At 45.9% G+C, this 25,899-nt stretch overlaps 2 protein-coding genes across 4 annotated transcripts; one reads left to right on the top strand and one right to left on the bottom strand.

Moving 5' to 3' along the window:
- The first annotated feature begins 3,265 nt into the window (after window positions 1–3,265).
- Window positions 3,266–24,807, top strand: LOC119253544 (zinc finger protein 717-like). 3 transcript variants are annotated; one of them, XM_054698002.1, is made up of 6 exons: window positions 3,266–3,512; window positions 5,294–5,386; window positions 10,456–10,607; window positions 17,043–17,169; window positions 18,659–18,751; window positions 20,994–24,807. In XM_054698002.1, the coding sequence occupies exons 3-6, from the start codon at window positions 10,593–10,595 to the stop codon at window positions 22,349–22,351; spliced, it is 1,593 nt and encodes a 530-aa protein (XP_054553977.1). In that variant the 5' UTR covers window positions 3,266–3,512; window positions 5,294–5,386; window positions 10,456–10,592; the 3' UTR covers window positions 22,352–24,807. The 3 variants fall into 3 exon arrangements, with proteins under 3 accessions (XP_054553977.1, XP_054553978.1, XP_054553979.1); XM_054698003.1 differs by lacking the exon at window positions 3,266–3,512 and adding an exon at window positions 4,342–4,506; XM_054698004.1 differs by lacking the exons at window positions 3,266–3,512; window positions 5,294–5,386 and adding an exon at window positions 5,441–5,656.
- LOC119251858 (UMP-CMP kinase-like) lies at window positions 12,348–13,272 on the bottom strand. Its single transcript, XM_037519151.2, is given in 2 exon segments — window positions 12,348–12,903; window positions 12,906–13,272. Coding segments are annotated over 2 exon segments (579 nt in total). The 5' UTR covers window positions 13,180–13,272; the 3' UTR covers window positions 12,348–12,598.
- Window positions 24,808–25,899: the final 1,092 nt, after the last annotated feature.

Raw genomic sequence — 25,899 nt, forward strand, 5'->3', positions numbered from 1 at the left:
CCCCTGACAATGCGAGCAACTTCACCAACCCCCACCTGGGGTCCGTGAATTCTGCCCGGGGGTGCAATACATTTTCCCTTCCCTTTCCTTAGCTTGTCTCTCCTTTTCTTTGCCACGAATCTTTCACTGAGGCTTTCCCGGTGGCGCAGGGGTTGAGCGCAGCGCTATGAAGCCAGCCGCAGCCTCTGCAGCGCAGGTTTGATCCCCGGCTAGGGAGCTACGCACATGGTACAGCAGACCTCTCCTGCCTTGCCTGCTGCTCCCCTCAGCAGTGTTTTTCAGTAGATCTGCCTGTTGTGTTCCCCACGCTGTCTCTGGTGAATCCTCTCACCCACCTCCTGTAACTTTGGCCTACACCCTAGTTCTATGCAAAAAAAAAAAAAAAAAGAAAGAATTCTACACCTGAAAACTTAAATGCTTCAGACATACTCTAAGTCTTTCAGTTTCTTTAATGAACACAACCTTTTTTTGGAATGTTTAATATGTACTGGATGACATACTGACTGCTTTACTAGTGATGCATCACAGCAACCTCATGAGGAACTTTCACATATGAAGAATCTGGGGCTCTGTCAGGCTGAATGACTTGTTTCACAAATGCATAAACAACTATTTGAAATTTATCAAATGCATTTGAACAAAAATGTTCAAATATGGTTGTTTTTGCTATGCCTGGTATTGTTAGGGGGAAAGGATGTCCTGAGCTAATCCCATACAGGCTTTGTGGACGCCACCCCCACTCCAGACCAAAGCCCTCAGGGCATTGGGAAAGACAAATCCCGTCACCACCAAAGGGAAGGTGGCTGGGACCTGAGGGTGGAGTTAGGTAGCCAGGTTGGTATAAAACCAGACATGTGGGCCTTGGAGTCTCTCTCACCTCTTGAATTCATGACTCATGGCTCACCGCCAGCTCTGAGAGTGCCATTTGGGATTCCAGATTCGCAGAACGGGTAGGACGCATTTAAGACTTTATTTCCCTCTTTTCTCCCTGAGTTGTACATTTCCTCATTTCTCCTTTCCTTGTAAATAAACCTTTTATTAACCTTTTGCGTGTGCCCGCAGTGGAGTATTTTTTTTTTAATGGTTTTATTCATTTATTTTTTAAAGATTTATTTTTATTTATTTATACAAGCACTGGGTACAGTCAGAAGCGCGGGAGGGTGAGAGAATTCACCAGAGCCAGAGCGGGGAGCAGAGCAGGCAGAAGGACCGAAGTACACTGCTGAGGGGAGCAGGAGAGGTCTGCGTGCCGTGCGGGACCCTCCTCCAGGGCCGGGTTGCAGCCGGGGATCGAACCGTTGCTGCAGAGGCTGCGGGCAGCTTCACAACCCAGCGCTCAACCGCTGCGCCACCAGGGAGGCCCCGCAGTGTAGTACGTTCTTTTTAAGCACGCAGGTGAGGACCCACAGTCAGGCAACCCGTTTTATATCGGGGCTGCCCTGTAACAGTGTAAGTCTGTTATTTGAAAGGGAACTCTGGATATTACCTCTATGATTCTGTGTCTTTGCTGTACAAACTTGGGGCCCTTGAGTCAGAGGCAATGACATCAAGTGTTACTAAAAAGCTGTTGAAATGTGGAACAGCGCCCCCCTCCCCCAGCAACTGCTGAATCAGAAGGTGCATTTTACATCAGTCCAGTCACACTAAAATATGGGGGACCCTAGCTCACACCTTAGGGTTGAGACCCCTGCTTCCCTCCAATAGTCTGTGATGGAGGACAAGAATAGAAAGACTGGAAAGGAGGTGCCCCAAGGCCAGAACCAGACTCACACGAGGAGGTGGGTGTGGAGGGGAATAACATGACCATTAACCCAGCTGGAGAGGTTGGACCCTTAGGCGCCAGTGCCTTGTCTCAAGGCCTGAGACCCAAGCAGGATCAGATGCTATGGGGAGTGGAGCACAGACCTGAGGGGAAAGATATGGAGACTGGGCCCACCCTGGAATCTCTGGTCCCTTTCTAGTTTTGCCTGTGAGACACAGGGCAAGCTAGGAATTAGGCAGTTTTAGGGACAATGCAGGAGGGGACCTCTGAAGAATTTAGGGAGGCTTCAGAGATGAGGACAACCAAGGGAATGTAACCAATTCCACTAGGGAAAACAAACATCTCAGGACCAATGACAACATTGTTAAAGCTGGTCCTGGTTTCCTTCAGGTGGTAAAGGGAGGCAGAGATTGGAGAAATGGAGAGTGGTTTAATTTATGGACAACTTAGAAGGGCAGCTGTTTAACTTCAATGCAGGGATGCCCATCCAGAGGATTGGGCCATAAAGATGAAGATGCAACAAATGGGGAAAGACAGACCTGCTAGATAAGGAATGTGAAGATCCCCCACTCAGTAGCAAATTAAGTGAGACAGCAGAGAACTAACCAATCACAAAGAAACAGGTGGAGCTTTAGAATAATGAGGGAAAAAAGGTCTATATTCTCTGAGACACAGCTCCACTTTGGCTTCCTTGCCCCTCCCAGGCCTGGTTTCCTGGCCTGGGAGTCCTACTTTATTTCTGTTCTTTTTCTCCTCAATAAACTTTTTCTTTCTCTAAACACACCTGCCTCTTCTCGCTTGCTCGCCTGAGCGTCTGCAAGTTTCCTGCTGCGGCTTCGTGAGACACCAACCTGTGGGGGTCTAGTGGCTGGGGCTCAGCGCTGCCCTGCAGCCTGGGATCCGTTCATGGCTGGGAGACTAGGCCTGACAATTCCGGTATCACCTGTTACCCAACATCAGCAACAAGCAGCCTGCTCCACGGAGGAGTGACCCCTCCCAAAGAGAAAAGGACTGTATCAGTGCAGTCTCTGCACAGGCTCGGGGCAGCACTCCCTCTACCCACCTGTGACTATGCAGGTGCTTCTTTTCACCAACTCTCTCCCTCTGCAAGGCAGCAGCCTCCTGCCTGCCCGTGACCTGTCCCATGCCGGGACTTCTCTTCACTGACCTCCCTCAGCGGAGGCCACTCCCCTCAAGGCCGCCTGCCTGCAACCATGCAGGCCTCTCTTAGCAAACCTGTTCCTTTCCCTTTCCCTAATATATCTGTTCTTTAAATATGACTGTCTCTGTCTCATGGAAAAACACACCTGGGAAACTCACCATATGCCGCTGAAACGGGAGCTCTGGTGACACCTTTCCCAGAGTGAACCCAAGGACCCCAGCACTCTACAAAACTACACCAGTCTGCACTTGAGGAAGGGGGGAAGGTCAGTGAGACTCCTTGAGGGCCCCCTCTGTCCTCCCTTCAATGGCAAGAAGCTCAGCCTCCCAGGCAGGGCAGGAACCTGCCCCTGGGCTGCTGATACTGGAACAAAGTGGTCCCCAGGAAAGGGGAACGTTCCAGGTTTCCTGCTCCACCCTAAAGGAGGGTGGAGCTGAGCAGGGAGAGAAAAAGCTGCAGAGGAGACTGAGGAAGGAAGGAAGTAGGATGGGGAGCCAGAAGGAGACCTGGAGGAGGCACGTGGAGCAGAAAGACATGTGAAGAAACTGCACTTGCCATTTGGTCGTGGACTGGGTGACACAGATGTGGGTGAGAGAGCCTTGGGGAGGTGACAATAGCAGTTTTTGTCTTGATTTTGATTTTGCTCTTTTCCTCCCGGACTTGTCTGGCTGTTTCTCATCCTTTTCTGTGGGTCCCCACTGGAAGATGCTTTAGACTTGTGGCAGACTTTGGGGCCTTGCTCTGGGCCAGTCCCATTTGGGTAGACTTTTACCCACGAGGAGATGGGGTAACTTTGGGTGCTTGATTTAGAAACAATTTCTTTGCCTTTCCTGTATTGTTTGCTAATTGTACTAAAGTTCCTCTTCATTAAAGTCTCATATGTTTTGTGTTGATGTAGCGGATGGCAGAACCTCTTTAGAGCAAGCAGGTTTGCGGGGTCTGGGGTGCCCCCTCCCTGCCCTCTAACAATACCGTAATGTCAGGTTTTCAGGCCTAGTCTCCCAGCCAGGAATGCATCTCAGGCTGCAGTGGCTGCGCTGAGGCCCAGCCACTAGACCCCCACAGGTTAGGGTGTCACGAAGCCGCAGCAGGAACTTCACTGACGCTCGGGAAAGCAAGAGAGAAGAGGCAGATGTGTTTAGGGAAAGAATAAGTTTATTGAGGAGAAGAGGAACAGAAATAAAGTGGGACTCCTAGGCTGGTGGACCCAGGTCAGAAAGGGGCAAGGAACCCAAAATGGAGTCTGGCCTCAGGGAATAGGCACCTTTTTTCCCTCATTATTCTAAAGCTCCACCAGTCTCTTTGTGATTGTGTTAGGGGAAAAAGGATGTCCCAAATCTAATTCCATACAGGCTTTGTGGACTCCACCCCCACCCTAGGTCAAAGTCAAAGACACTGGGAACTCCAAATCCCATCATCACCAAAGGGAAGGTGGCTGGGACCTGAGGGTGGGGTTAAGCAGCCAGGTGGATACAAAAGGCAGACACGTGGGCTTTGGGGATCCCCCATTTTGGCTCTCCACCAGCTCGCAGCGTCAGGCCAGCTCTGAGAGTGACTTTGGGTTTCCAGGTCGTCGGATCGGGTAGGACGCATTAAAGACTTTATTTCCCTATTTTTTCCCTGAGTTGTACATTTTCCTTATTTCCTTTTCTCTTGTAAATAAACCTTTTATTAACCTTTTGCGTGTGTCTGTAGTAGAGTATTCATAAGTCCCTTTAAAGCGCGCGGGTGAGGACCCACAGCCAGGAACCCGTTTTAATATCGGGGTTGCTCTATAACAATTGGTTAGTCCTTGGTGGTCTCATTCACTGCCTAAAGGTCTCTGTGCCCAGAACTAAGTCTCTGTGTTCCAGCCCTTATTTTTTTTTTTAATCTTCCTTGTCCAGGAATGTCCTGTTGCCCCTAGTAATGGGGTGTTTGATTGGTCCCCTTTGGAATTTGTTACCCTTATCTCTGGCGCTTTCCTTAACCCTCCTGAAGTCCCGACACTGCCCTTGAAGCTGCCTAATTATGCCTAACTTGCCCCAGGACTCAGTGCTTTCCCTTTAACTCTGACCTCTGACCCCCAACCACTCAGACTGCAGCATCCCAAGCTCAGGAGCGGGGAGTGTGAGGTACACGTTTCTTTTAGGACAGAACAAAGCCTATTTTTTCGACCACCCAGACGCGGTTCCCGTTTTCTTCCAGAGGGCCCTGCCGACCTGACCCCTCCAGCATCCCCTTGGGGGTGTCTAGGCAACAGAACCCGAAATAGAACCGGTCTCGAGAAGGCTGATCGGCAGCGCACAGGGTTGTGGGAAATGTAGTTTCCGCGTCCACCAAGTCCCTGCAAAGGCTCTCAAAAGGGGCTTCTGCTTTCTTTTGCGCAGGCGCGGCCCGCCCCCTCCGCCATCTTTCCCGGAAGTTTCTGAAGCTCCTCCAGCGCCGCCGATCGCGAGTTCCTAGCGCTGCTTGTCTCTGAGGTGGGTCTGGGGTGACAGCGAGAGGGACGAAGGCCGGGAGGGCTAGGGGAACGGCAAAGGCTGAGACACGGGACAGTGATTTTAAACAATGTAGGAACAGAAGGAACAAAACAGCTCCCATAAAAACAAGTGTGTTGCTAACATGTTGCTGAGCCAGCCACCAAGTAGAGTAAAATCCTATTATGGGATAATTAGAGAACAGAAAAACAAACACCACGAAACTTCCCGACCACTTCGTGCCTAATCAGTAGTTTGGCACATCGGACAACAGTAAGTCTGACAGTATATAGTCGCAGACAGGGCTGGAGCAGAGGGCATCCTCCCTTGGCTCTCCTCCTGCTGTCAGTTCTTTCCTCTTGCTTCAGTAATTCCACACTTGCTTGTGCTCACGATTGGTGAGGGGGCTGTTATTTCTCAACCGGTTTACACACCCGGACGCAGGAGCATCAATTCTCCTAACAAAAGGGGAGCCTGCCCATGGGGTACAAAGGGAGGGAGAGGTAAGGTGGGTGAGGACCTGAGTACCAGTGTGTGTGTGTGGTGAAGGGGAGGGAGAGGACAAGGGAGGTGACGAAGTCAGTAAGGGGTGAGGTGCAGGGGGATCCCAGTCCCACGGGACACAAGAGGGAGCCTTTAAATTGGGTCTGAACCTGAATACTGGAGTGGGGGTGGTCAATGGGCCACGTGACTCTTGAACAGGAGCAGCCTGGAAGGAGAGGCACCTGAGTAGGGGTTAGGTGTTAATGGGTCCCTGCACTTGAACACAAGGCTGACCCCTCCAATTGACATCCCTTATTATTTTCAGTAGTTGTGAGTGTGAGTTGTATTGGTCATGTAACTGGAAATTTTTTTTTAAAAGATTTACTTATTTATGCATACAAGAGCTGGGGTACAGGCCAGAGATGTGGGGGGTGAGAGGATTCACCACAGAGTGGGGAACATAACAGGCAGACTGACTGAAATACACTGCTGAGAGGAGCAGCGGGCGAGACAGGAGAGGTCTGCTGCGCCATGTGGGTAGCTCCCTGGCTGGCCAGGGATTGAACTCGTGCTGCAGAGACTGCAGATTGCTTCATAGTGCGGTGCTTAACCCCTTGCGCCACCAGGGAGGTCCCTGAAGAATTTTTTTTTAAAGTTTTATGCATAGCATACAAGAACTGGGGTACAGGCCAGAGGTGTGGGGGTAAGAGGATTCACCAGAGACAGAGTGGGGAACAGAACAGGAAGAGTGACTGAAATACACTGCTGAGGGGAGTAGCGGGTGAGTCAGGAGAGGTCTGCTGCGCCATGTGGGTAGCTCCCTGGCCAGGGATCGAATTGTGCTGCAGTGGCTGCGGACAGCTTCATAGGTTGCATCTTAACCCTTGTGCCACCAGGGAGCCCCTAACTGAAGATTTTTTCACCCGCGTAATTTGTTCAGAGACATCGGGTTTGGGGAACTACATGGATCACTTGGCATTTTCTGTGTAAAGATCTGACTCAAATATATTGGCTTTTAGAAATCAAGCCCAAACACTTCATTACTGGAAGTTGAATGTTCCGCTCAGCCTAGGTGCGAGCTACCACTGTCCTCCAGTTGCTCTGCTGGTGTAGCCAGGATGACATATGAGGCTGTAGTTACTTGGTGCCTTGACTGACGCTAGTTGGGGTAGGAATTTCACTTCCTGTTAGATGGATTTCTGTTGGCTATCACTCAGCCATGTGCCTCAGACAAGCTAATCCTGGGTGTCTTCCCAGGTTGACACTGTTCCCAGAAGGCAAGACCCCTGGAAAAGGACTTTTCATCTGTGTGTCATTGGTACCAGTTTCCCTTTGGCCAAACACGTCCCTTGGCAAAATCCAGGTCATTTGTTAGGGGGTAAAGGATGTCCTGAGCAAATTCCATACAGGTTTTGTGGATGCCACCCCCACTCCAGCAATACACTGTAAACTACAAATCCCATGATCCCCAATGGGAAGTTGCGAGGATCTAAGGGTGGAGTTAAGCAGCCATTTTCTCTGTTTGTAAATAAAACCAGCCATCTCAGTGGGATCAGGGCTCACTTGGCTTGTGCTCTCGGCCAGGCAGGTTTGATCTCCGAAGGTCATTTGGCATTCCGGGTGGGCAGCATGGGTAGGACACATTTAAGAATTTATCTCCCTCTTTTCTCCCTGAGATGGGGAGAATTCCTCATCCCCCTTCCCTTGTAAATAAACCTTTGTTAACCTTTAGTGTGTGCCTGCAGTGTACGTCCCTTTTAAGTGCGCGGGTGAGGACCCACAGTCAGGCAACCCGTTTTAGAGCTGGGTTGCCCTGTAACACCTTGGTGCCCAGCATGGTTTCCAAGTTACACCTGTGGTTGACCAGCCCAAAGTAACTCCTTGTGTTAGTCACCTTAAGCACACTAGGTCTGCAGGACACTGGTGAAAGTCTTTGTTTCAGGTCGTGAACAGTTTGCCTTTTTTTCTTGCCTGCAGCTTTGTCCTCTGTTTCAACCATGAGCTTAAGCAATCTCATCCCTGGCTTAAGTTCTTTCAGTTTTATTCCGGCCTTGACTTTAAGTAGTCTTTTTCCATTAAACATTTACTACCAGTCTTATTAACATAAATAACATAAACCAGGCCTATGGCACATGTTTTTGCTTTTATATACTTATATGGGTGGCTTGCAAGCCATACCTGCTTCGCAATATGTTTTTCTGGCTGTTTTTCTGATTGTTGTTGCTTCTCTGAGAGCTCGATGCTGCACTTCACCTATTGAGACCATGCAGCAACAAATTCAGGCTCTCAGTTTAGCTGTGCAGAATACGAGGGACGAAAACCGTACAGTTCTTAAAACTGTGCAAGACCAGATACAGGCTGAGCTCCAAAAACTAGATGTGGGGGAGGCTAGGCTAATGGCACAGAGAAGGAATAAACCTTCCCCTTTCCATGAGCCCCTCAAGAGGGCAGAATTAGAAGAGGATTATCATTTTGCATTCCTTAAACACACACTACACACTCCTCCTCAGTGTGGCAGTGTTCCCCCTATACAGACTCCTAAGACTTCGCAGCCCCCACTGCCCTCCGGGGAAGAAACAAAACGACATCTCCTCCCCACACTAGAAGCAGCACCCACTTTGGCAGGAAGGGTCACCCTGAGGCAGGACAGTTTCCTCTTCCCCAGATGCCAGTGGGTGGTTTGAATGAACATGGGTGACCTGCTGGATGCTTTTGGTCACACCATCCCTTTAGTACCGCGGACCTCCTAAATTGCAGAAGCTGTCCCTATATACTGGCAGGCTCCTAAGAGGATGGCAAACTTATTTGCCTCTATCTTTCTCTCCCACCACCCTAACTGGGCAGATATACAGTCCATGCTTCAAACTTTGCTGACTCTGGACGAGCAGAGAATGGCATTCAGGGAGGAGGCTGACCATCTCCACCAACAGGACAGAGAATCCCCAGAGCCAGAGATGGTTGTCCCAGTGGTAGATCCCTAGTGGGACCCCAATAATGGAGGGATGGAGATGTTAGAACAGTATAAAAAATGTTTATTGGTTGGCTTGCAGCAGGGAATCCCCAAACAAAATTTTTTTTACAAAATATTACAACTTGAACAGGGAGCTAATGAGGCTCCATCAGAGTTCCTTGAGAGAATTATTCAGATGTATACCAACCACACATATATAAACCCAGATATCCCAGAAAATGCTCGTCTGATCACTATGGTGTTCATTACACATAGTGCCCCAGACATAAGAAAAAAGTTAGCAAAGGTGGACGGCATCACAGAGATGAGTCTGTCCCAGGTAGTGGACTTGGCATTCCGGGTTTATAATAATAGAGAGGACAGGAGACTGAAACCTGCGACTGTTTTCAAACAGAGAGCATAGGACAGGATTTCAGAGAAACAGTAACGGACTGAAACGTGAGCCCATGAGAAGTGAACCCCTAGGGAGAAATCAGTGTGCTTACTGCAGGGAAGAGGGACATTGGAAGTACAGTTGTCCCAGATTACAGGGTAGCAATAGATGAAATAATTACAGAAGACAGGACAGAAGACTGAGGACACCATGACATGGTGATTCACACAGGGGTTACTGGACAGAATATAGACGGAGTACACGGAACCCGGAACCAAGGAGAGAGGAAAGGAGACAAATGGTAGCACAGAGTAGAGGCTCAGATGAGAATAGGTGGGAATATGGACCAAATATGAGAAATCAAGAGCCCAGTACAGAGGAAGGGAGACAGACAATAGTACGTAGAGAAGGATCTGATGAACAATAGGGGCTCCACTAGATTTAAAAAAACCCAGAAGGAACTGACCCAGAGACAAAATCCCCTTGGTCTTGTGAACCCATCGAAGATTGAGATATTTATTCAAGAAAAAGACAAAAACTTGAATGTTATTGACTTCTAGTTATTGTTGTAGGATACCCAAGGATTCACTTTTCTGAAGAAACCCTGAGATGACTAACATGCTCTATAGTCAAAGGGGGTTTAAAGGAAATGAATCCAGAGAAGCACTTCTGAGCCATTACAGGGTCAGTGTACTACTGACAATGTACATTAGGTGCATCTTTCCTATAAAATGGTAGCCAACAGTGTTCTATGTGAGTAAGTGTCTTTGAAGTTTTTTTTTTTTTAAAGATTGATTTATTTATGCAAGCACTGGGTACAGTCAGAAGCGTGGGAGGGTGAGAGAATTCACCAGAGCCAGAGCGGGGAGCAGGGCAGGCAGAAGGACCGAAGTACACTGCTGAGGGGAGCAGCGGGCGGCAGGAGAGGTCTGTGCGCCATGCGGGACCCTCCACCTGTGGCCGGGGAGCAGCCGGGGATTGAACCAGTGCTGCAGAGGCTGCAGGCAGCTCCGCAACCCAGTGCTCAACTGCTGCGCCACCGGGGAGGCCCCAAGTGTCTTTGAAGTTTTTAAGTAATTCTTAGCATTAGCTATTGGTAAATCACTAGGAAATTATGAATTTTCTTAAGGGCCAATTGTAAGTCTCAATTCTACCAGTGAATGGACTTGTGAGTCCTTTCCTACCCCACCTTAAAGCATAAAGTGTCGTTGTCACACAGAAGTGTCTCTCTTTTGTCTTTTCTAGGCAGTGTATAGAGCGTTTAGGACAGGGGACTCTAGGACCAAGGTGCCGGCTACCACAGTCCTTCCATTCCTGAACCCCATTCACCTCTCCCAGCTCTACCTCCAGTGTCCTTTATGCATTTCTGAGAACAACACACAATGAATGAATCTCTGGTGAGTTATTTTACTTTAGCATTGACTTTATGTACTTTATGACAGTATATAAATTAATTTGAAAAGTGGGAACGTTGGGGCCTCCCAACGTTGCGCCTCCCTGGTTTCTTGGTAAAAAAAAAAAAAAGTGCGAATGTGTGAAGTTTTGTGTTTTTTTTTTTTTAAAGATTTATTTATTTATGCATATAAGACCTGGGGTACAGGCCAGAGATGTGGGCGGTGAGAGGATCCACCAGAGACAGAGTGGGGAGCAGAACAGGCAGATTGACTGAAATACACTGCTGAGGGGAGCAGTGGGCGAAACAGGAGAGGTCTGCTACGCCATGTGGGTAGCTCCCTGGTGGGGGATTAACTCGTGCTGCAGTGGCTGTGGACAGCTTCATAGGTTGCGTCTTATCCCCTTATGCCATCAGGAAGGCCCTGTAGAGTTTTTTTTTTAAGCAAACATCAAGAACACAAAGATGTCATATATATATATATAGGCAAGGTGAGTGCAAATTGGTCTCTGGTCTTTCTGATGCCAAGTCAGAAATGCAGACACACATGCTCCCCAATGGGAAGGAACCCTGGGGGACGGCCTGCTGCGACTCGTGGGGCCTGAGCCTTGCAGAGCAGAGTCTGAAGCTGAGTCTCCATTGACCACATAGTTGATGAGGTACAGAGTGTCTCATTGTTAATCTGGAGGTTCTTGTGTCCTGTAGTTGGTGCTGGTTATCCTTTGCTGAAGTGCAAAATGCTTTTTCTGGAGTAACTGACACTATATAGTGTGATCCCCGACAATTTTGGAAGGCCCTGCTGAAGTAGGGATCAATCTTGGAGTGTCTAAGATTGAGTCCACTCTGGGCTGTTTGATAACTCCCTGTGCGTTTCTGTTAGCCAGCCTGCTGCAGGTTGCATTTATGGATGTACAAAGTCATATTGTCTGACAAGTGTTTTCAGTCCTCTACATTTCAAGGATGACTTGAAATCATCTTAATTTATATCTTTTTTTTTTTTTCAGGGAGGGAATCAAACATTTATTAGATATATTTATCATTTTTTGGACCAAAGTGCAGTGATTTTTAAATCTTCTTAAACAAATAACTATGAAAAAAATATTCAAGAAAATAAAATACAAATGGAAAATTTAACCATTAGATTTCTTTTTACTAATACTATATTTAGTCAGAAAACAAACAAAAAAAAATTTTGAAGTGTTACTAAAATGCTAACCAATCATTTTACCGTCAATCTAATACACACACTTCAAGGTTCCACTGCTAAGGAACACATGTCATTAGACACAGTCCTTGCTCCTTACCCTCAGATTTTTGTCAGAATAAAGCTGACAATTCTTCCAGGCTCTGAACCCCGCCGTACCCTCATCCTCATCCCTGGAAGTAAAGAATATGCCCTATCAAACAACTTTGTACAAGTTGTGGTACAACATAAAGCCTACGTTTCTTTATCATTCTGTAGGAAATGGTCAGTTATTTGATAAATACTAAAACACTTCTAGGAATTCATTTCATGAGTTTGTTTACCAAACACATTGTGCAAGAACTGACTACACAAAAAGTTCCTTTGGAATTTGGTCCACAAATTCACTTAGCAGGTCGGAAATTTAAAACCTGCAAGAAAGAGGGGAAGAGGGTATCCCTACACCTAACATCTTGTAATTACTAAAGGGATGTACACATACACTAAAAAGTTTTGCTCACAAAAAGGCACTAACTATAAAAGGGATATTCTTTTCGAATAAAAAGAACTAGCCGATATTCTTCTGTTTTGCGAGCACCATAGCTAAGATAAATTAAACCCAAATTCACTGTCTACCCCTAAGACCAAAAAAAAACTGAAGATAAAAAAATGTAATTTGTCTTTCTACATACCTTCCCACCATTAACTGAGATGTAATTACTAAAGGTTAAAATCGCCTTTAAAAGGGTTTGTGATAGCAGCTATCAAAGCAATATTCAAGCATGATATCTAGGATGCTTTCAGGTTTAGAGTTAGCCTTCTTTGTCAAAAACCTTCACAACTCCATCAAAAACTTCATCAACAGATTTAGAAGCATCTATTTTCTTTACTTTCCCCATTTCTTCATATAGGTCAATAATTGGTTTTGTTGACTGAAGATAGGTTTGAATTCTCTTGTCCAAGCTCTCTCTGTTGTCATCACTCCTGCCACTACTCTTCCCCCTCTCGAGACAGCGTTCAATACAGATCTCATTATTACAGTCAGAAAACAGAACAAAAGATACATCTGCCTTCCTATCCATGGTCTTATTCCACCCTTGAAGGTTATCTTGGTTTCATCAATCAAGAATTTATTCTTCTGTGCGTTGGCAGCCATTGTCTGATCCATTTTCCTCTTTAACAAACTGATGGTTATCTCAACTGGCACTATCTTTCCATCTTTAATGTACTTCTCAATGAGTTCACCATACTGCGAATCTGGGTTTTTCCTTTCATCACGAAGAAGTTCTCCTGCAGAAAGATGTATATAGCCATATTTCTCGACAATGCGGGCGCACTGGGTCCCCTTGCCGGCGCCAGGACCGCCGAGGACAAACACGACCAGCGGCTTCATGAGGCGACGAGGACAGAGGAAAAGCGGCCGGCGAGTCAGCAGGGGGAAGTCAAGGCCCAGGACGTGCAGCAGCCGGCGGCCGCAGCAGCGGCTCAGCAGACACCTCGGCTCTCCGGGACGCTGAGGGAGCTGACAGCCAGCGGCTGGCCACAGCGCGGGCCGGGGCGGGGCTGACAGAAGGGGGCGGGCCGAGCCGGCGCCCGCAGCCCCCCTGCAGCGGTGGCTTCCCTGGCGTCCTTGCCACGGCCCTTAATTTATATCTTTTTTAAAAAAAGATTTATGCATGCAAGAGCTGTGGTGTTGGCCAGAGGGGCGGGGGTGGGGGTAAGAGGATTCACCAAAGACAGAACAGGGAGCAGAACAGGTAGATTGATCAAGATACACTGCTGAGGGGAGCAGTGGGTGAGATGGGAGAGGTCTGCTTGTGCCATGTGGGTAGCTCCCTGGCCAGGGATGGAATTCATGCTTCAGTGGATGTGGATAGCTTCATAATGCTGAAACCTAACCCCTTGCACCACCATGGAGGACCCATCTTAATTTTTTTTTTTTAAAGATTTACTTATTTATGCATACAAGAACTGGGGTAAAGCCCAGAGGTGTGAAGGGTGAGAGGATTCACCAGAGACAGAGTGGGGAACAGAACAGGCAGAATGACTTAAATACACTGCCTAGGGGAGCAGCGGGCGAGACAGGAGAGGTCCGCTGCGCCATGTGGGTCACCTCCCTGTCTGGGCTGGGGATCGAACTCATGCTTCAGAGGCTGTGAATTGCAACATAGTGCTGTGCTTAACCCCTTGTGTCACTAGGGAGGCCCAAGTTCACTAGCGTTTAATATTTCTGTAATGTACAACCATTACCCCCTTCTAATTTTTTTTTTTCAAAGATTTATTTACTTATGTATACAAAAACTGGGGTTTAGGCCAGAGGTACGGGGGATGAGAGGATTCACCAGAGACAGGGTGGGAAACAGAACAGGCAGATTGACTGAAATACATTGCTGAGGGGGAGCAGAGGGAGAGACAGGGGAGGTCTGCTGCGCCATGTGGGTCACCTTCCTGGCCAGCCAGGGATTGAACTTATACTGCAGTGGCTGCAGATTCTGTCATAGTGCTGTGACTTAACCCCTTGTGCCACCAGGGAGGACCCCCTTTCTAGATTTTTTCATCTTCCCGAAATGAAAGTATGTACTAATTAAACTCTAGTTCCTTCTCTCTCCTCCTGTGCTGCTGTCCACCTATTTACTTTCTACTTGCATGAATTTCAGATCTCTAGAATGTCGTAAAATGGACTCACATTCCATCTCTTCTTCTGTGTCTTATTTTACATAACATAATGTCTTTAAGGTCCATCCATATTTTAGTATATGTCATTATTGACTTCCTTTATAAGGCTCAGTAATATTCCTTCATGTGTCTATACCAGTTTTATTTCCCCATTTATCCATCAATTGATGCTTCCTTGATTTGTCTTTGACTGTAGAGAATCATGTTGCAGTGACCATGAGTGTGCACATATCTTTGCAAGTCCTGCTTTCACTGCTTTTGGATGAACACCCCAGGATCTTGGGTCCTGCTGTAATTCTGTGTTTAGTTTTCCCAAAAATTACCTTATCATCTTCCCTACTGCCTGCATCATCTTATGTTTGCCCCAACAGTGCATCAGCGCTCCAATTTCTCAGTATTTTGCCAATTCTTCTCCCCCCCTTTTTTTTTAATTAATAATTTCTTTTTTTAAAGATTTTATTTATTTATTCATACAAGAATTGGGGTACAGGCCAGAGGTGTGGGGGATAAGAGGACCTACCAGAGAAAGAGTGGGGAACAGAACAGGCAGATTGACCATAGTACATTGCTGAGGGGAGCAACGGGTAAGCCAGGAGAGGTCTGCTGCATGTGAGTTGGTTGCTCTCTGGTTGGCTGGGGATCGAACTCGTGCTGCAAAGGCTGGGAACAGCTTCATAGATTGCGTCTTAACCCCTGACGCCACCAGGGAGGCTCTTTATTAATAATTTCTATCGTAGTAGCATCTCTTATGCCTTTATTTTCTTTTCCCTACTGACTAGATTGAGCATTTTAAAGAGGTTGAGCTTTTTTATGTGCTTATGAGCCATTTGTATATTGGATTTTAGAACTGTATTCACCTATTTCTTTACTCACTTCTTACAGATTCTTATGTACCACTTTAGGTTCACTGAACAGTAGAGCAGAAGGAACAACCCCATAAGTTGTGTCTTAACTCCTTGCGCCACCAGAGAGGCCCTGGAGAAAGTGTTCTTTGATCTGACCCAACTGTAGGTCATCAAGTTTATTAGATATTTCATTTTTAATCAATAAATTTGGCATAGTTTTAACCATCATTTCTCAAAATTATTACTACGTTTCATACTTTCTTTTTTTTGCCTTACATTTATGTTTGTCGAAAACTGACATGACAGGGCCTCCCTGGTGGCACAAGGGGTTGTCGCAGCAATATGAAGCTCTCCGCAGCTCGAGTTTGATCCCCGACCAGGGAGCTACCCACGTGGCGCAGCAGACCTCTTCTGTTTTGCCTGCTGCTCCCCTCAGCAATGTATTTCAGTCAGTCCACCTTTTCTGTTCCCCACTCTGTCTCTGGTGATTCCTCTCACCCACCCGCACCTTGTCCTGTTCTTTTTTTTTTTTTTTTTTAAGATTTTTTTATTTATGCATACAAGAACTTACCCTCCGCATCTCTGGCCTGTACCCCAGCTCTTGTATACATAAATAAATAAATCTTAAAAAAAAAAGAATATAATCACATAACATTCTTCATTGCTGGAATGAGTTTGTATTCTAAATGCAGACTCACTTCATTTTCAGATCTTGAATACTTTTACTGCCTGTCTCTTCTCACAGCCCAGACACACGACCCAGACAGAGTGCTCTTTGCAGTTCACTTACCATGGTGTCTTTTATTTTCTCGCATGTTGACTTCTCTTTCTCTTTTTTTTTTTTTTAAAGATTTTTTTACTTATTTATGCAAGAACTGGGGTACAGGTCAGAGGCATGGGAGGGTGAGAGAATTCACCAGAGACAGAGCAGGGAGTCAAACAGGCAGGCAGACCTAAGACACTGCTGAGGGGAGCAGCGGGCAGGGCAGGAGAGGTCTGCTAAGCCATGTGGGTTTCTTCCTGGCTGGCTGAGAATCAAACCCGCGCTGCAGAGGCTGCGGAGAGCTTAACAGCACTGTGCTCAATCTGCTGCGCCATCTAGGAGGCCCCCCACTCTTTTTTTTTTTTTTTAATGATTTATTTATACATACAGCAGCTGGACTGTCCAGAGATGCGGGGGTTGAGAGAATTCACCAGAGACAGAGTGAGGATCAGAATAGGCAGACTGACTGAAATATACTGCTGAAGGGAGCAGCGGGTGAGTCAGGAGAGGTCTACTGTGCCATGTGGGTAGCTCCCTGGCCGGCCGAGGGTTGAACTTGTGCTGCAGTGGCTGCAGACAGCTTCATAGGTTGCATCTTAACCCCTAGTGCCACCAGGGAGGTCCTGGTCATGGTTTTAATATACCTTCTATACGATAGTATTCCTGGTATGTGTTTATTCTCATATCTGCTACTCAGGTTGTAAAATATTTGAGAAGGCAATTTTAATTAATTGTTTTATTTTTAGCATTTATGAAATCTCTGATTTCTTTGAGAAGCTGTAAAACTACTTTTTAGAGCTACTGAGTTATTAAAGATATAGATTTTTCTTCTGTGAAATCTGTATCACTGCATAGAGTACAAAGGATAGTACATTTTTTATCAGGTAAATGAGACTACAGAAGAATGAGCTCTCAGACTTCCTATTGTCTGACCCATGCTGATGCCTTGAATTGAGAACTGTGCCATTACAGGGGATGGTGTCATTTGAGGACGTGGCTGTGAACTTTACCTGGGAGGAGTGGTGGGACCTGAATGATGCTCAGAGGACCCTGTACTGGGATGTGATGCTGGAGACCTATAGTCATCTGGTGTCAGTAGGTGAGGAAACTCCCTTTTAACTCTCTAGTGCATGCTGTGTTCTCTGCATTGATAAATGTATTCTTGCTTATGGAATGGAATGTTCTTTAGGTTTTTTTTTTAATTTTTAATTTTAATTTTTTAAGGTTTATTTATTTATGCATACAAGAGCTAGGGTACAGGCGAGAGATATGGGGGGTGAGAGGATTCACCAGAGACAGAGTGGGGAACAGAACAGGCATATTGACTGACATACATTGTTGAGGGAACATCAGGCAAGTCAGGAGAGGTCTGCTGCACCATGTGAGTAGCTCCCTGACCAGCTAGGGATTGACCTCGTGATACAGAGGCTGTGGATAGCTTCATAGTGCTGTGCTTAACCCCTTGCACCACCAGGAAGACCCAAAATGCTGTTTAGTTTTAAGATTGCAAGCAAAGTAGAATGTGGGTGTTCAACCATACAATATAAGTTTGACATTGGGGCCTCCCTGGTGGCACAAGGGGTTAAGACGCACCCTATGGAGCTGTCTGCAGCCACTGCAGCATGAGTTTGATCCCTGGCTGGTCAGGGAGCAACCCACATGGTAGGGCAGACCTCTCCTGTCTCACCCACTGCTCCCCTCAGCAGTGTTTCAGTCACTCTTCCTGTTCTGTTCCCCAATCTGTCTCTGGTGAATCCTCTCACCCACCTCACCTCTGGCCTGTACCGCAGTTCTTGTATGCACGCATAAATAAATAAATCTTTTTTTTTAATGGGCCACTGTGGAGGCCCATAAATAAATCTTTTAAAAAAAGAAAGTTGGGTCATCCGCGGTGACACAGTGGGTTGAGCGCAGTGCTTTGAAGCTGTCCACAGCCTCTGCAATGCTGGTTCGATTCCCAGCTGGCCAGGGAGATTCCCACATGTTGAGGCAGACCTCTCCTGTCTCACCTGCTGCTCCCCTCAGCAGTGTACTTTTGTCCTTCTGCCTGTTCTACTCCCTGCTCTGTCTCTGGTGAATTTTCTCACCCACCCGTGCCTCTGGCCTGTACCCTAGTGCTTGTATAAATAAATAAGTCTTTTAAAAAAAAATAAGTTTGACAGTGGCTATTCATTGCACAGCCCTTAAAGCGGTGCTTTTATCCTTTTTGAAGATCAAAACTTAAGACATTTGGGGCCTCCCCGGTGGCGCAGCGGTTGAGCGCTGGGTTGCGAAGCTCCCCGCGACCTCCACGGCGCTGGTTCAATCCCCGGCTGCTCCCCAGCCACAGGTGGAGGGTCCCACATGGCGCACAGACCTCTCCTGCCGCCCGCTGCTCCCCTCAGCAGTGTGCTTCGGTCCTTCTGCCTGCTCTGCTCCCCGCTCTGGCTCTGGTGAATTCTCTCACCCTCCCGCACTTCTGACTGTACCCAGTGCATGTATAAACAAACAAACAAACAAATAAATAAATAAAACACGTGCCTCTTTAAAAAAAAAAAAAAAAAAAACTTAAGACATTTGGTCAAGGCCAATGTTATCTCTCCTTACAGGGCTTTATGTTAACAAAGCAGAAGGGATCGTTAGGCCGAAGCAGGGAGCGGGGCAACGGACTGTAGAAGAACCCCCAGAGCAGAGCCTCTCAGGTCAGTCGGAGCGCACTGGTCAGGGAGGAGGGAAGAAGACAGCCACGCGCATAGTGGCCCTCCTGAGCTCCTTGTCCCCCTGTGCAGACCTTAGGACAGTTTTATTACATTTCCAAACATGACTCTTCCTTGTAAATTCCCCCTCATTTTTTAATGCTTATCAGTTTTCTCAGAGTTAGGCAACTGCCTCTTCTAGAAACCTTTTCTTGGTTAGTCACTATTTCGGGATTCCAGTTTTACTTTTTTCTTATAGTTTTCCATGCTTTTTTCTTTCAGTCAAATATTTGCTCAGACATTTGATTCTTTCAACATGTTCATGGGAGTTTTACACATTCATGTTTAGATTTTGTGCATTCCCTAACAGTAGTTAGGGAAACATCCTTTGCATTGTTGAAATTATATTGTGTGAGATGGAAAGTGAATTAAATACTGAGATAAATCCATGGAGTATGTTTAACCAGCATGATAGAGAATCATGGAAGGTGTTATTTTAGAAATTCTATTTAGAAGGCACAGTTCTGATGAGTTAGTATTTAAATGTTGAGAGTTAAATATTAAATAATGAGGTAAAGGTAAAGAGAATATTTATTCAGGATGGGAGAGAAACATGGAGAGTCTTACTTTACAAAGTATGCTGAGAAGGCAGTGTTCTGGAGATGAATCTGTTTATATCACAGAGCTTAAGTTTGAGATGAATGTTTTTAATTTTGACATGTATTATCTATAGGTGCATATACACTGGGGGTAGAGGTTGGATATGGCTATTATGGATATAACTGAATAGAAGATTAACTTAAGAATTAGGATACTGACTAGGGAGTTATTTCAGAACATGAATCAAGGTCCAGGGGCATTTCCCTGTGACACTCCATTTCAGAAATTGTGAGTTGGGGAAGACCCAGTAAACTGTTCAGCACGGCAAGGGATGGTCTGTGACACGGGACTAGACACTAGCAATTGTGGTTCCCCAAGTCGTGGAACCAAGAGTTTCAGGTAAGGGGCTCATGCCTGCGGGATGGAGCTTGTACAGTACAGTTTCACCTTCTGTTGCAGGAATATTGGGAAGAAACAAAATAATGAGAAACTTATGAGTCTCCATTTTAAGTGTATGAAACAGCTGAAACTAAACTATGAAATAAAAATCTTTAGAGTCTGTGAATTACCAGTAGATATGTGTACCAAGAAGTGGATGAGAATACAAGAGTGTTGTTCTCAGATGATTGTAGAGAAATGCTTTTCAGTGCTTGGGGTCATAGCTTGGAAGCAGAACCTCTGTCTTGAGATCAGCAAGGAAAGGTTGTATAAAAAGATGAGCCAGGGGCCTCCCCGGTGGCGCGGCAGTGGAGCGCTGGGTTGTGGGGCTGCCCGCGGCCTCTGCAGCGCCGGTTCGATCCCTGGCTGCTCCCCAGCCACTGGAGGAGGGTCCCACATGGCGCGCAGACCTCTCCTGCGCCCCTCTGCTCCCCTCAGCAGTGTACTTCGGTCCCTCTGCCTGCTCTGCTCCCTGCTCTGGCTCTGGTGAATACTCTCGCCCTCCCGCGCTTCTGACTGTACCCAGTGCTTGTATAGATAAATGAGTGAATCTTTAAAAAAAAAAAAAAAAGATGAGCCAGAATTTCCTGTATCTATTATTGTTCTAGCGGTTGTGATGTATTGTTAAGTAGGAATTTCCAGAACCGTGGCTTTTTCTGTTGTGAAGGAAATACCTAAAGCGTGTGCACAGGAGAAGTAGAAATTAAAGAAATGTGTAGGGGTAAGATTCTTGTCTCTAAGCCATACTCTTGCATATTGACAGAAAAATGGCCCTCTGTATAGCCCTTGATAGGTGATCCAGAAATATCATGCCATTTGCAAGGTTTTCTTATTCAGAAAATACCAGCAAAAAGTATACAGAGTTCCTGTAAGAAAAAAAAATAGAAAACTTGCTAAATGGTAGGAGAAATGCTTCTGGCTGAAATCTACATGTAGAGTGTAGTGACTATATTTACCAAATATTTCCTTCTGAATTCAAAGAGTAAAACAATATGAAAAATGTCGCTTTTTTGTCAACGTGGTTTGGCATTAGTCAATCCACTAATGTAATTCATTACATGATTTATTAGTTTTAGAAATGATGAATCATAACATCAATACTACTTAGTGTTTTGAAATGGTGTTGTAGAAAATTTTTGCATCTTTATATTAGCATTTAACAGGAAATGCTTAGATGTTCATAGGCATGGTTATTTCTATCTCGTTTTAGATGTTCGTCCTGTGGATGACCAGATTAAGACCAGCCAGCAAAATTGGGGGAGACATCTATGGCAAGTTCCAATCTCCAACAGCAAGACTTCCTCTAATGAGATACATTACTTAGGGAACGGGTATGAGTGTCAGAGTACCTGTGATACGTCAGCTCTCATTGTCCAAGATGGAACTCAAGTAGGGGAGATCCCCTATACATGCGATGAGGAGGAGAAACCCATCTATGAGAAACCAACACATTTGAATCTTCATACATATTTGGGAGATGAACAGTACCAATGTAATCAAACTGAGAGTTATTTCAGCAATAAGTCACTCCTGGCTCAGCTCCCGAGAACTCAGTTTGGAGAGAATAATTTTGAATATCTTGCATGCAGTAATATATTCTGTACGATCTCTGTTCTTCCTAAACATCAGAAAACACAAACAGGTGATCCACCTTATGAATGTTACGAAACCTCTGAGATGTCCACATTCAGAAGTAGTCAGCAAGCTCTCACTAGAGAGAAAGCCTTTGGCTATAAGGAAGGTAGGAAAACTATCTGCCACAAGTCAGCCCTAGGTGTACATCAGAGAACTGAGGCAGGTGAGAAACTGTGTGGCTGTGAAGAGTGTATGAAAACATTCTGCAAGAAATCACCCCTCACTCGATATCAGAGACCTCACACAGGAGAGAAACCACATGAATGTCCAGAGTGTAGAAAATGTTTCCCCTGGAAAACAGCTCTCATTATACATCTGAGAACTCACACAGGAGAGAAACCATACAAATGTCAAGAGTGTAGACAATCTTTCTCCCAAAAGGGAGATCTCATTGTACATCAGAGAATTCACACAGGGGAAAAACCCTATGAATGTCCAGAATGTGGAAAAACTTTCTCCCGTAAGTCAGCACTCACTGACCATCGTAGAATGCACACAGGAGAGAAACCCTATGGATGTCCGGAGTGTGGACAATCTTTTTCCTGGCGGTCAACTCTTATTAAACATCAAATAGCACACACTGGGCACCCACCTTATGAATGTCAAGAATGTAGAAAAACTTTCTACCGCAAGATAGATCTTACTAGTCATCAGGGAACTCACACAGGAGAGAAACCCTATGAATGTAAAGAGTGTGGGAAAACTTTCCGCCTGAAGGGAGCTCTCACTAAGCATCAGATAATTCACACAGGCGAGAAACCCTATGCATGTAAACAGTGCGGGAAAACTTCCTACTGGAAATCAGACCTCACTAAACATGAGAGAACTCACACAGGAGAGAAACCCCATGAATGTGAACAGTGTGGGAAAGCTTTCTGCCAGAAGGGAGCTCTCAGGGAACATCTGATAACTCACAGGAGAGAACACCTGTGACTGTTCAAAATGTAGGAAATGGTCTCCCTGGTGGCGCAGGGTGTTAAGATGCAACCTGTGAAGCTATCTGCAGCCACTGCAGCACAAGTTCCATCCCCAGCCAGGGAGCAACCCACATGGTGCAGCAGACCTCTCCTGACTTGCCCCCTGCTCCCCTTAGCAGTGTGCTTCAGTCAGTCTGCCTGTTCTGTTCCCCACTCTGTCACTGGTGAATCCTCTCACCCCGTGTACCTCTGGCCTTCACCCCAGTTCTTGTATGCATAAATAAATCTTAAAAAAAAAAACTTCAGCGTGTCCTTCCAGATTGCTCATTCCTTTGGTTTATTTTTTTTTTAAGATTTATTTATTGGGCCTCATTGGTGACACAGGTTCTTATATGCATAAATAAATATTTTTTTAAAGATTTATTTATACAAGAACTGGGGTATAGGCCAGATGCGCGGGAGGGTGAGAGGATTCACCAGAGACAGAGTGGGGTACAGAACAGGCAGACTGATGAAATACACTGCTGAGGGGAGCAGCGGGCGAGGCAGGAGAGATCTGCAGATTCTTGCCGGCCAGCAGGGATCGAACTGGCACTATAGAGCCTGCGGACAGCTTCACAGTGCTGTGCTCAACTGCCTGCACCACCATGGGAGGCCCTCCTCTAGTTTCTAAGTGCAGTTTTCCTCTTGGATTTGCCTTGGGTGCCAAAGGGAGAAGCAGGGATATAAGATGGGTTGATTGGGGAGCACCATTTTCCTACCTACCTCGACCATCTCCACTTGGACTTGTTTGAATGAGAAATACATACACACACACATACATATGTTTTTAATTTTTTACTCATTTTTGTGTGAAAGAACTGTGGTGTCAGACAGTTTGCTCAGGGTGAGGAGGTTCACCAGAGACAGAGTGGGGAGCAGAACAGGTGGATCTACTGAAATACACTGCTGAGGGGAACAGAGGGTTCAGACAGGAGAGGTCTGCTGCTCCATGTGAGTAGCTCCCTGGCCAAGGATCAAACTTGTGCTGCAGTGGCTCCAGATAGCTTCATAGAGCCATGTCTTAACCGCTTGTGCCACAAGGGAGACCTCCTCTGACTTATTTCACTGAGCATAATCCCTTCCAGCCCCATCCATGTTGCTGTGAATGGCATGAGTTTATCTTTTTTGATGGCTGAGTAGTATTCCACTGTGTATATAAACCAAATTTTCTTGATACACTCATCTGTTTTGAGGCATTTAGGTTGTTTCCATAGTGTAGCTAATGTATATAGTGCTGTCATGAACATAGTACTTCAGGTTTCCTTTAGAATTAATTTTTTTTTTTAAGATTCATTTATACAAGAACTGGGGTACAGGCTGGAGGGGGTGGTGAGAGGATTCACCAGAGACAGCAGGGAGCAGAACCAGCAGAAGGACCGAAGTACACTGCTGAGGGGAGCAGTGGGCGGAACAGGAGTGGTCTGCCACGCCATGTGGGTATCTCCCTGGTTGGCCAGGAATCGAACCGGCACTGCAAAGGTTGGGGACAGCTTCACAGCACTGTGCTCAGCTTCACAGCACTGTGCTCAACCCGCTGCGCCATTGGGGAGGCCCCTAGAGTTAATGTTTTTGTGTCCTTTGAGTAGATTCTTAGGAGTGGAATTGCTGGGTTATATGCTAGATCCGTTTTTAATAATTTGAGTGTCCACACAGCTTTCCATTGTGGTTGGACCAGTTTGCTTTCCCACCAGCAATTTAAGAGGGTACATTTTTCTCCACATCCTCACCAGCATTTGTTGTTATTTTTTCGAACAGTTGTTGTTTAATGTGGCCATTCTCTCTGGTGTAAGGTGATATCATTGTGGTTTTGATTTGTATTTCTCTGATTACAAGTGATATTGAGCAATTTTTCATGTGCCTGTTGGCCATCTGTACTTCTTCTTTGGAGAAGTGTCTTTTAGCTCTTCTGCCCACTTTTTGATTGGATACATTGTTTTGCTTTTGTTGAGTTGTAAAAGTTCATTTTCGATCTTTGATATCAGTCTCTGCTCAGTTTTGTGGATTGCAAATGTTTTCTCCAATTTGTATGGTGTCTCTTCATTTTGGTTATTGTCTCTTTTGCTGTACAGAAACTTTGTAGTTTGACCTAGTCCCAGCTGCTTCACTTTCTTTGCTTCCGGGGATGAGTTGGTCTTTGTGTATGGTGGAAGGTAGTAGTCTAGTTTCTTTTGCATGCAGCTGCCGCGGACCAGCACAGCAGTAGACGATGAGGCCGTCTCAGGGTTGAGAGAAGCGCGCAGGGTGGTCAGGGAGTCGGCGAAAGAAATGACAAACAGATACACTTCAAGAGAGAGTGTTGGGCCTCCCCGGTGGCGCAGCGGTTGAGCGCTGGGTTGCGAAGCTGCCCGCGGCCTCTGAGGCACCGGTTCAATCCCCGGCTGCTCCCCGGCCACTGGAGGAGGGTCCCACATGGCGCGCAGACCTCTCCTGCCGCCCGCTGCTCCCCTCAGCAGTGTACTTCGGTCCTTCTGCCTGCTCTGCTCCCCCCTCTGGCTCTGGTGAATTCGCTCACCCTCCTGCGCTTCTGACTGTACCCAATGCTTGTATAAACAAAACAAAAACTAAATAAATAAAAACATGCCTCTATTAAAAAAAAAATAAATAAATAAGAGAGAGTGTAAATCTGAGTGCAACTTTATTTGAGTCAGTGGTCAGTATATATATGTTTTCTAAAAGCATAGGAACAGTGAACATCAACGCAATCAGCTTGCTCATAGGTTTAGCTTATCATTGACAGGGCAGTGATCTATGTCCAAAATACATCTGGACCTAGCCGCATTCCTAAGTAGACAGGCTATTAACTTTCTTTTGTTCTATATAATTATATTCTTGTTGTACTAACTACTACTACTACCTACTCATGTTTACTCATAATTAATTGTCATGGGTGAATTTATATTATAATGCAGTTAATATCAAAGGTACTAAAGTCAAGCACATAATAGAAAGATTATTAAACCAACAATTCTATTATAACACAGTGTTTAGTGATGTTTCATTTGCATTAGCCTAATTATTAAATTACGTATGTTTTAAAATTAGCAACCAATGACCTGAAAAAGGAAAGATTTTAGAAAGACAGTTGTAGCAGAATAAGGTTTGTGGGTCTTGAGAAAGTGAGATAAGGTTCCAGGTGGTCAGCATTTCTTTTATTCATCTTTGTGGCGGCTTCTGGTAGTTGTTATCTCTTGGCAGGCATTCGGCTTCTCTGCATCTTAGGGAGTTTGCTGTTCTCCCCCTGCGCGCATGGTTCCTTGCCCATGCTGGACCTCAGGGACCATGGCAACAGCCATTAGCCCTGAAGGTCACTGCAGGGGGAGGTGCAGCATGCAGCAGTCCTGTGTTCCCAGCACTATTTATTGAAGAGACTGTCCTTGTCCCAGTGCATATTCTTTGCTCCTTGGTAGATTATTCATCCATTTATGTGTGGTTTTATGTCTGGGTTTTCAATTCAATTCCATTGTTCTCTGTGTCTGTTTTTGTTCCAGTATCATGCTGTTTTAATTATTATTTGATGCCAAC

The sequence above is a fragment of the Talpa occidentalis genome, unplaced genomic scaffold (assembly GCF_014898055.3).
Source record: "Talpa occidentalis isolate TD23 unplaced genomic scaffold, MPIMG_talOcc4v2.1 talOcc4.2, whole genome shotgun sequence".
In the NCBI taxonomy this organism is placed as follows: Eukaryota; Metazoa; Chordata; class Mammalia; order Eulipotyphla; family Talpidae; genus Talpa; species Talpa occidentalis.